The 12,359-nt window shown below is 37.7% G+C and overlaps 1 protein-coding gene across 1 annotated transcript in view; it reads left to right on the plus strand.

The window, feature by feature from the left end:
• Nucleotides 1–1,119: 1,119 nt before the first annotated feature.
• Nucleotides 1,120–12,359, plus strand: part of LOC128635754 (zona pellucida sperm-binding protein 3) — a 31,189-nt gene continuing 19,949 nt past the window's right edge. The window contains exon 1 of the mRNA XM_053688873.1: nt 1,120–1,180. Coding sequence (XP_053544848.1) covers nt 1,175–1,180 — 6 coding nt within the window. The 5' untranslated portion in view covers nt 1,120–1,174. The remainder of the gene's footprint in view (nt 1,181–12,359) is intronic.

Below are 12,359 nucleotides of genomic sequence, written 5' to 3' on the forward strand. Positions count from 1 at the left end.
GGCAAATCTAAACTAGCTCCAAGACCAGCCCATACAGTGCCACGTCTAGAATTATGTGCAGCTGTTTTGTCAGTTGAGCTAGCTGAACTTATTACTGAAGAGATGGACATTGAACTTTATGCAGTTAAATATTACACTTATAGCAAAATTGTGTTAGGTTATATTCACAATACTTGTAGGAGATTTCATGTATATGTCTCAAACAGAATAATTTGTATTAGAAAATCTACTAATCCAGATCAGTGGCATTATATTAACACCAGTCAGAATCCAGCAGATCATGGTACTAGACCAATTCAGGCAGCTCACCTAAAACATACCAACTGGTTCTCAGGCCCAGATTTCTTACATCAGGCAGATACAGGTGATCAATCTGAAACTAAAGTATTTGACCTCATTGAACCAGATTCTGACAGTGAGATCAGACCTGAAGTGACAGCTTTAATAACTGAAGTGTATGAACGCCAGCTAGACTCACATAGATTTCTCAGATTCTCAAAGTGGAAGTCCCTTGTGAGAGGTATAGCAACACTTATTCACATTGCCAAGTCATTTTCCAGCAACACTCAAAAGGAGTCATGTACAGGCTGGCATTGCTGCAAAGGGTTATGCCATTCATTAGATTTCTTGCAAGCTGAAACAGTGACTATCAAATGTATCCAAACATGGAAATATAGAAAATGGAAGGAGAAACAAAACGTTCAAGAAGGAGATCTTGTATTGTTGAAAGACTCTCAAGTAAAGCGCAATGGATGGCCAATGGGTCTTATTGTAAAAACCATTCCTAGTGGTGATGGTAAAATTCGCAAAGTAGAGGTCAAAATCATTAAACAAGGGACTGCTAAAGTATACCTCAGACCTGTGTCAGATTTGATTGTTCTTTTTCAAAGTAAAAAGTTATCTGCTTGAATGTAATAATAATTTATAGATCATGTAATAGTGGTATATGTTTATACCAGGCGGGGAGTGTTCTGTCTATTATATGCTTATTATGTTCATGTTGATGACATCTGGTGGTTTCATGTTGCAATTACAGCTTGGTTCCTCACAAGAATAAAACAGGAAGTGTTAATAAAGTTTGTTAATATAAAGTCTTACTTTCAGTTTCTCAGCAGCCATCTTAGCTTCAAGAAGCATGGAAATCAGCTCTTAACATTTGCCTCTGAATATAAATATGCCTGTAAGTTATTTGTTGTTTGCTAAGAGTTCATTGTGCATTTGAATTGCATTGCTATTTGCTGTAAGGATTAAATGTAAGCTCTCTGTGTTAGAAACATGTATTATTGTATGTATTGCAAGCACCACGTGTAACTACATATTGTAATTTCAACTTTTCTTATTGTATTGCAGTTTTACAAAATAACTATTCAGAAGTAAAATCAGTTTGGAATAAACACAAAGCTATTTCTGTCTGGTTTGTTAACTAGCTGTCTAGCTATCAGTAGTGAGGACAGTACAATCTCTCTGCATCACTCACACAGCCCTATATATACAGTATATATGTGTATATATATAACATTATAGAGAGGTTCCCACTGCCTAATTCACAGAGCCCCTCCCCAGTAACTTATAAATCAATATATATTTAATATTATAGAGAGGTTCCCTCTGCCTTACACAGATAGCCCCTCACCTGTACCTTATATACAGATATATACTGTAATATTATAGAGAGCTTCCTTTTGCCTCACTCACAGAGCCCCTCCCCAGTAACTTATAAATCAATATGTATTTAATATTATAGAGAGGTTCCCTTAGCCTTAAACACATGGACTCTAACCAGTAACATATATAGATTTATATTATTGAGAGATTTCCTCTGCCTCACACACACGGACCCTCACCAGTACCTTATATACTGATATATAAGTTGCTGGAGTTGGGAGTTGAATGATTTGAGGACTGTTTTAGGTATGCTGGTGGAGCCGCTCGATGTGTCAAGAGATGTCCAAAGGAATGTTAAAGTCCCCTCACAAAAAATATTAGAACACAGGAAGGGTTTGTTATTTTTGGGTCCCAATTTTCAGTGTCTGATGTTAGTTATGGTTGGCCATATACGTTTCGTAGAGTTACAAATCTATTGTATAGTAGGCCTACTGCTATAATGTATGTTCCCTCCTTGTCTTTTTCTGTATACTATAGTAACAAGATAGTCGGTAAAGTAGTACTAAGGATAAGTACCTATAGGTGCCAAATATTTTTGTAATCAACAAGGACCTGTTAGGGGGGCAATATAGCACTAAAGAGACTCATCGAAAAATGAGTTACAAAGTCTGTAATAAAAAAATCAATCAGTTATAACAACATAATGCCTTTATTCTGCAAATGCTAAGATTTGTATTAACACACAACGTATTTACATTTAAGGATCGATATTATCTCCAAGTCCAAGGAACAGCCATGGGGACAGCATGTGCACCCACATATGCAAATCTGTTCCTTGGATTTTTGGAATTCTTTAATGTATTTACTGGGGGAATGGATCGATATACACAGCAAATACCCTAATGGGTTAGATACATTGATGATGTGCTCTTCCTATGGGAAGGCACAAAAACAGAATTGGAAAAATTCATACAAATACTCAATATTAATAATAAAAACAAAACTTATCAAGCAGATTTAAAGGGACAGTCTAGTCAAAATTAAACTTTCATGATTCAGATAGGGCATGCAATTTTAAACAACTTTCCTTTACTTCTATTATCTAATTTGCTCAATTCTTTAGATATCCTTTGTTGAAGAAATAACAATGTACATGTGTGAGCCAATCACACAAGGTCTTTATGTGCAGCAACACATCAGCAGCTACTGAGGATATCTAGATATGCTTTTCAGCAAGTGATATCAAGAGAATGAAGCAAATTAGATAATAGAAGTAAATTAGAAAGTTGTTTAAAATGACATGCTCTTTCTAAATCATGAAAGAAAAAAATTTGAGTTTCATGTCCCTTTAAGTACAGTGAATTTCTTAGCTCTTACCATCAGAAAATGATACCAGTGCCCACCCTCCAAGTACACTAAAAGCAAAACCCCAAGGGGAATTCATAAGACTGCAAAGAAATTGCTCCAATGTACAAACATGTATACAAGAAAGCACTGAAATGATGGAGAGACTAATCCAAAGAAGATATAGTAAACGATCAGTGAAATCAGCCAGAATGGCAGCTTTAAAACAAGATAGAAACAACTTATTAAAACCTAAAGCCAAAAATCAAGAAGAAATATGTCCAAGATTAATTACCACATACAATCCCCGAATGCAACAGATAATTGGAATTATGAATACAAATTGGCACATACTACAAAATGATACTTGCACCTATGATAGGGCATACAATAACCATAGGGTACAAAAGACCCAGAAATCTAAAAGATCAATTGGTTCAAAGTCACTACATTCATATCCCAAAGAAAACCCCAAAAGACCCAGGAATGTATCCATGTATTTCATGTTCAGCATGTACATACTGTATGTAACTAAAATCAAACAAATCACTGACAAAACAGGCAAAATTCATTAATTAGAACAACACTATACATGTCGGTCGACAGGAGTGATCTATGTTCTTTTTTGTTCATGCAAGAAAGTTTACGTAGGCATGACAACCCGCAAAGCCAGGGTAAGGATTGTGGAGCATGCCAATAATATAAAAAATGCCACAAAGGATGTACCCAAGGCAAAACTATCACATCAATGGCACAACATTTTCTAAAAATTCACAAAAGTGGAATCACTGACTTGAAGTATGCAGTATACAGAAACTCTCCCTGGGTATAAGAGAAGGAAATCTGGAAGAAGCACTTTTAAAGTCAGAATGTAGATGGATATATCTATTAGACCCCATACAACCAAAAGGACTCAATGAATATAACAATTACTTTGTATACCTATAATTATAATACATCACAACCAAATATATTCAATTCTGCACATTGACCGCAGCTCATTACTACTTACTTAATAATGTTTGATTAAGGATTTTATCCTTTTCGTAGGCACTTTTCACTTATTCTCTACATAATTATTTATGTTAATTACTTAACACTTTACTATCCAAGTATGCATACTTTGTAAGCAATAATACACAATATTTAATAATGCAATTAATTTGTGACACTCCATCACTAAGTTTTTCATATACTTCCCATCCACTTCACTTTATTACGATAATTTTTATTTATGTAACCTACCTCTTTAACTATAAGTGTACACAACCACTCTTCTCTTCAACACACTTTTGAGTAACAAATTCATAGAAACTGACTTTCACATAATATTTGGAAACATCTATTCCTGCACCCTTAAAATTCACACACACTAATGTGAACCAAATAAAACTATGTTCCTCTTCAAAACAGCACTTGTATCTATTGCCCTCGAAATGTATAAACAACCCACTTAACTGTACAGAAATACTAACTTTAATAGACACCATACCCCATGACACTCTTAAAATATGTCAGAAATGGTATACACAGTGTTCTACGTAATCTTGTTTCTGTCTTTAAAACATCTGTCATTTTTGTCATGCTACTGATGCATTCAATACTTTCATTATAAATACCATTCTGTAATAAATAGATTGAAAACCCTGCATATGGTCCTATTACCAAACAATATCTCTGTGGAATAATACAAAGTACACACCACAAGTGAATGTATGTACAATAAGAAAATTTAGAACTTATTCTTCAGCAGCAACATAAAGAACTCCCTGATAAAGTAACATATATTATCGTAACCAAAATGCATAAGTTCGCAAAGTAACATATATTATCGTAACCAACATGCATAAGTTTGACTAAGTATAGCATAAGGCTTCAAATGAAAAATGTATCCCCATTGGATACCTAAACATGATTGACATGCAGATAAAAGAAGGAGAGAGGGCGCCACAATAGCGTGATATCGTCTGGAATGCAGGTACAGATAAAAGTAAGTATTATGCTTACCAAATAGTATGGCACTGTGCTGTGACCAGTGCAAAAAAGCAGGCTAGCACTTATCAGTGGCTAGTACACTGTGGAAGCCAGGTTCCAAAGGCACTTGTCCTGGTTGCAACTCTGTGAATATCTCCTGTTGGCTGGACTTCAGGTGCTGCAAAGGTGTAATCTTTTATGTGTTGTTCAGTTGGTATTTGATAAACCACAACACAGACAACTTCAAATAAAAATGACTTTTAATACTTATGACGCGTTTCTCAACCTCCAGGGGTTGTTTCATCAGATAAAAAAGTGAATGTCATCATTACCAATTGTTAGCAATTTATACACATTTGTATATCAAAAAAGGAAGTTGTCAGATGTGTGATCCAATAGAAAAACATTTGTGTGCATTCAGCTGTGGAGCCTACACAGGATCCCAGCTGTTACAATTTAAAAATTAGACTGATTAACAAGGTTCAAATAGAATGTGTGTATATGTAGGAATCTGAACTTTTAACCAACAGGTTAAAAGTTCAGATTCCTACATATACACACATTCTATTTGAACCTTGTTAATCAGTCTAATTTTTAAATTGTAACAGCTGGGATCCTGTGTAGGCTCCACAGCTGAATGCACACAAATGTTTTTCTATTGGATCACACATCTGACAACTTCCTTTTTTGATATACAAATGTGTATAAATTGCTAACAATTGGTAATGATGACATTCACTTTTTTATCTGATGAAACAACCTCTGGAGGTTGAGAAACGCGTCATAAGTATTAAAAGTCATTTTTATTTGAAGTTGTCTGTGTTGTGGTTTATCAAATACCAACTGAACAACACATAAAAGATTACACCTTTGCAGCACCTGAAGTCCAGCCAACAGGAGATATTCACAGAGTTGCAACCAGGACAAGTGCCTTTGGAACCTGGCTTCCACAGTGTACTAGCCACTGATAAGTGCTAGCCTGCTTTTTTGCACTGGTCACAGCACAGTGCCATACTATTTGGTAAGCATAATACTTACTTTTATCTGTACCTGCATTCCAGACGATATCACGCTATTGTGGCGCCCTCTCTCCTTCTTTTATCTACAGTTGTTCCACACTCTCTGGGATCAAGAGGAGCAGCCTGACCCACCATTCCCATTAGGAGGATATCCATATTCCTTTATTTTACTACCAGCTTATGGACAGTAAATAGGACTAACACGGTAGATCTGATCTACTATATTTTAAGTGTATTATTTGGTTTTACATTTTATATTGTTCTCTTTTTCAAACATCAGCGCTCTTTTATATCCCTTTATTGGGATATTTCCATGATTGACATGCAATCATACCAATCAGAATCAAGATAATTCCTCATGATCATCCAATCCCACACACAAGCTGGATTTATGAACCAGTAAATAGATTTACCAAACAGCTGGCGTGTAACCCCTCTGAGGAAGAGTGAGCAAAACACGTGTCAGGGGTCTGGTTTCAGAGAGTTCATACTCTCATTTTTTAACCACTTACTCCCTATGATAATTGTTGATTGCCAATAGCTTGTAAATGTATGTTATATTCTGAGATCAGACGTTGTGCTATGATAGTAAAAAAAGTCAATTAAACGTTAATCTAGCCCCCGCTATAGAAGGGGCTTAAGCAGACAGAATCTATTACACTGAACAGAAAGAGTATTAGCTAGATAGCTTTAATCTCGCAATCCGACATCCCACATATTAACAGGTCCTCTTGTTGCAGAATTATTTCTGATTTTTTTTTTAATAGCTGGCTTTCACATCTAGATGCATGATTCTCAGAGGTATTATTCACACACCTATGCTATATATTGATATCTAGAGCATTTAAGCAAACCGAATCTATTACACTGAGCAGCTGTGCAAGCAAGGACTTTATAATTACAGATAGAGTATTAGCTAGATAGCTTTAATCTCATAATCTGACATCCCACATATTAACAGGCCCTCTTGTTACAGCATTATTTCTGAATTTATTAATAGCTACTTACTAACAATCTCCTTTCTGCTAAAAACAAAGGCTACTACTCTATACTCATCTTACTTGACCTCTCTGCTGCCTTTGACACTGTTGACCATCCCCTTCTCCTACGGACTCTCAGCTCTCTTGGGGTCTGTGACACTGCCCTCTCCTGGATTCACTCTTATCTCTCTAACAGATCCTTCTCCGTCTCTTTTGCTGGTGACTCCTCCTCTCTTTTGCCTCTGTCTGTTAGAGTACCTCAAGGCTCTGTCCTGGGTCCTCTACTCTTCTCTATTTACACTTCATCACTGGGTAAACTTATCAACAGCTATGGCTTCAGCTATCATAGCTATGCTGATGATAACCAGATCTACCTTTCCACCCTTGCACTCTCTCCTTCTGACAATTCCGACATCAGCAACTGCTTATCTGGCATTTCCTCCTGGATGGCCTCTCACCACCTAAGAATAAACATGTCCAAGACAGAACTACTTCTAATTCCCCCCTCTAACTCTACTCCAGTTTCTAATTTTTCTATCACTGTTGGCGGCACCACTATCTCCCCCATCACCCCAAGTCTGCTGCCTCGCAGTCACGCTTGACTCAAATCTGTCCTTCATTCCCCACATCCAATTGCTCTCTTCATCCTGCCGCAACCACATACGAAATATCTCCAAAATTCGGCCGTTTCTAAGTGCTGAAACTACTAAACAGCTAATCCACTCCCTGGTAATTTCCCGATTTGACTACTGTAACAACTTACTAACTGCCCTCCCTCTCTTCCACCTCTCTCCCCTCCAATCCATCCTAAATCATCTGCCAGGCTAATCCACCTCTCTCGACGCTCTATTTCTGCTGCACCTCTCTGTGAGTCCCTTCACTGGCTCCCCATTCACAACAGAGTTAAATTCAAAATTCTCACCCTGACCTACAAAGCCCTCACCAATGCTGCCCCACCCTACCTGTCCTCACTTATCAACAAATATACTCCTGCCCGCCCCCTAAGATCCAACAATGATCTGCTTTTTGCGTCCTCTACCAACACCTCCTCTCATGCTAGACTACAGGACTTCTCTTGTGTGGCACCAACCCTCTGGAACGCACTTCCTCGTGCTTTCAGACTTGCCCCTAACCTCTCCTCCTTTAAACGTTCCCTAAAGACCTTTCTGTTCAGGGAAGCTTATCACCTGACTTATTAACAAACTAACTTCACTTAACTAACAGTTGCCCTCTATCTCCTCACTAATATCATTCTCACCTTTGTAGTCCCCACCTCCTGTTTCCCATCCTCCTACCCATCTAGATTGTAAGTTCCCACGGGAATAGGGCCCTCAAGTCCCCCTGCATTTTGTCTGTAAAATTTTGTCTTATCATATTGTTTCTCCATTGTACTGTTATCCTTGTACCCATGGGCAGCACTGCGGAACCTGTTGGCGCTTTATAAATAAAGAATAATAATAATAAAATAGCCGGCTACAAAAGATATTGTTTTAATCTGACTGCTTGATATTATACAAATCAATTACAATGTTTCACATCTAAATACATGATTCCTGAGGCTAAATATGCTGTGTGGTATTTGGGTCTAAGTTGCTTAGGTTCCCTGCCTCTCTTAATGTGGGTTTCTTGTAAATAAATGATGTCCCCTTCTTGGCTGTGTAGTTCCCTGAAGGCAATAACAAGCGTAACTTGTGGGTGTGTGGCAATGAGTTATGAGTCGTCATTATGTAAGAGGAGAGGGGAGATAGATGGTTGTCTGTTACTTGTCAACAGTTATGGCGTGCTATAATGTCCCTTGGTGGGTTGTAGAGCGGGATTGGATAGTGATTTCTTGACAGTGACTACTACAATTATTTTAAAGGACCTGAGAGACAATGTGAAAAGTTATTTAACCAGTCGTCTTGAATCTGCTGTAGAGCAATCAAACAAGTATTACTACTGGAGGAAATATTCCTTACCCCCGGTATGACAACCTTCCTTGAAACATCTATATAAAGCTATAATGCAATTTTTTACTTTTGTAGAGTTTTGTGTTTTTTGATGATAGGTGCGTGCAGTAGGTCTGCCCATTGTGTCTGGGGCAAACTCGTGGCTTCAGTGGTGTGATTCTAGTGTGAAGGTGTTCGTTTATGTTGTTATGATTATTGCTTGTGTTGTAGCAGAGATCTCTGAATTATAGGTAAATGGTTACAGTTAGTGATGAATTTAGTCTTGTGTTGAGTAGTTAAGCAGCTGTGATTGATTTAGTATACTAAGTAGCAGGTGTGCTACATGTGGCACTTTGGTAAGGTTTATGGTGGTTGTTATTTTTGTACAGCATGCCATAGTTCTATATTGTGGTTCTCTGTTATATGTCTGTGATCTGTTGCTATGTGTGTGCGGTGTTATGTCATGACTTTTAGAACTTGCATAACAATCAAAAAGGTAATTAAATTATCAAACTGTTGAACTTACAAACATTTTTCAAGAAACAGTTAGTGCATTATTTCTACATTACCACACCAGTAGGTTGGTCAGTCTTTGCATGGGCTTTGCGGGTAAAGGTCATCTTGTGCAATAAAGTGATCATTTTGTAGTGATCTTTCAGGTATTTTCAAAAAACACCTCTACTATGCCAGTGTTCTCACCAGGAGGTCAAAATGTCTTTGTGTAGTTCTTTTGGGAAGAGTTCTCCTTGTGCGGGATGACTGTTCTCCTATTTCGATGGCCGGTCAATGTTTTGAGGGAGAGGGTGGTTGCTGGTGGTATTTACATGTTCTCAATGATCAGCTCCCTATGTGTGGCCTTCTGGTTGTGATCCTTCATCCAATGGTGGAAAGTTCCTACGTGGTGGGATGTGGACTTGTAATATTTCACAGAAATTATTTATGTCATCCAATCTTCTGTATTATTGCTGTCTTGTCGCTTTTGTGGCTATTATACTGACCGGGAATCCCCATCTGTATGGAATCTTCTGTAATCATAATACTGAAGTTATGAATTGCAGTTCCCTGCGCTTTTGAAGTATTGTAGGGCTGATGTCAGCAAAGACTTCAATTGATACTCCTGCATGTGTAAGCTGAGGTCTCAACCTAACATGTCGTAATATTTCTTCCTTATCTTGGTAGTTTAGGAATCTTACAATCACGTCACGTGGAGGTGCTTTTGCTGGGGGTTTCGCCCTAAGGGCTCTGTGAGCTCTTTCCATTGTCACTTCTGGTGACGTATTTGTGCCTTTTACTGTTCTGTAGAGATTCTGGAGATAACCCTGGAGGACTGTAGGTGTAATGGTTTCCGGAACACCTCTAAATTGCAGGTTATTCCTGTGTCCCCTATTGTCCAGGTTCTCTACTTTGTCCAACAGAGTTTGTATGGTTTCTTCCTGGCTGTAAGATAACTGTAATATTTCCACTTTTTGTTAGCCTTAATATCATTATGTATTGTTATAAATTCATTTATATACTGATGTTTTTCAGAAATTTTGATAGGATGTTAGAACACTTTTAGTCCTCCAGGTGTTAATACTTAGGTGTTTGGTGGGTGTGGCTTAGAGAGTTTTAAGCAATGATTTTTGAAGGTATATTCATACATGACTAAGGACCAGGTCCAAACGTCGTATGATTTTTGTCTGGCTGTCAAGCTGTTTTCTGCTTAATAAAAATGGTTGAAGATTCTGGTGGTGCTGCTCCTTTCTTTGTTTTTATCAATACCTTATATATAGATTTATAATATTGTATACAGGTTCCCTAGGCATCACACATAATATTATCGAGAGGTTCCCTCTGGTTTACACACACAGCCCCTCCCCTGTAACTTATATACATATATATTATAGAGAGGTTCTATGTATCACACACACAGCCTCCTCCCCTGTACTTTATATAGAGAAATATAATACTATAGAGAGGTTCCTCTGCCATTCTTTCACACACAACTCCTCCCCAGCACATGTTCCAGATATATTATAGAAAAATTCCCTCTTCCTGATTCCTCTCACACTCACAGCCCCCTCCCTAGTACCTTATATATAGATTTATAATACTGTATAGAGCTTCCCACTGCCTCACACATACACAGACCCCACCTCCCCAGTGAATAATATACAGATATGTAATATTACAAAGAGGTTCACACAACGTCACTGACCAGACTGTAAGGGAGGATCCGTCATTTCGCCACGTGTGAGAAGGGCGGCTTGATTCTCCGTGTATGAGTGGCAATGCGGGGTCAGTTGATGGTGACGTTGCATGCTGATGTCACTGCCTGACCGCGCAATCCTGGTTGTAAAGGACTCTGAGGAGAATCCCCGGGACAGTCCAGGACATTTAAATGGCCCAAATTCAGGGACTGTCCCGGCAAAAACAGGACAGTTGTCAACTACGCAATGGACTAAGTTCCTATGACAGTTGTACAGTTTGTAAACTCATAGTAGCTTGAAAAATCAAGATAGACTTAAATGGAAATATTTTTGCTATTAACAGATCATAAACTGATATTTAAACTAGCCAAAACATGTATGTTCAGAGTCTTAGATCCAAGTTAATATAAGCCCGGTCCTTCAGAACTACTTGGCTTTAATTTAAGGCTGATACCGCATTCTTTAGTCAAAGTAGTAGTAAATGAGGAACCTAAAACTTTATTTTTCAATTTTCAGTTCACCTTGATCTTTTGTGATGTAGCGACACCAACAAAAGATCTTGAATAATGAGAAAATGACATCTGAAATAAATCCATTTTTAAAATAGTATTAGTAGTTTTGTAGTGCATATGCCCCATCTCATATGTAATAGATAGTTTCATTAAATGCCTTATTTATTTGTTTATACAGGGTACGTCGCTGGTCTTTAAGGGCATAACGGCCAGTTATTAAGGGGTTAAAGTGTTGAAGGGGTGCTGGAGGCACAGACGTCAGTTTGATACTCATTTTGCAGGGACATTTTAATGACCGGGACTGGGTCCCAAATTACGGGACTGTCCCGGCAAAAACGGGACAGTTGGCAACTATGTATAATTGCTGCTCTATCTGAATCATGAAAGAAAAATGTAGGTTTAGTGTCCCTTTTAAGAAATGCTCTGGACCCACAGAGCACTGTATGTTGTATGAGGCTACAGGTTTAGTTTCTTTCAGCCCCCACTAGATAGATGTTTGCAGCGTTGTGTTAGTATTTTAATGTAAAATCTATCATTTCAGCAAGGTAGGAGCTAAAAGATAAATAAGAACACAAGCGCAGCGAGTTAAACTCCGGATTTAGGAGGGGGGAATGGGCAAAACAAAAGTGCATATAAAATAAAAGTGTTCGGGTATTGTATTTTTTTATATTCACATACAGCTGCACAGTCTGCACTATTATATATATATATATATCACTCTCTTGCTATCTAAGGGCTTTACACAATATTATAATATTTATACTGTGTGAATAATATACATATATATATATATATATATATATATATA

This window comes from Bombina bombina, chromosome 7, assembly GCF_027579735.1.
Source record: "Bombina bombina isolate aBomBom1 chromosome 7, aBomBom1.pri, whole genome shotgun sequence".
NCBI lineage: Eukaryota > Metazoa > Chordata > Amphibia > Anura > Bombinatoridae > Bombina > Bombina bombina.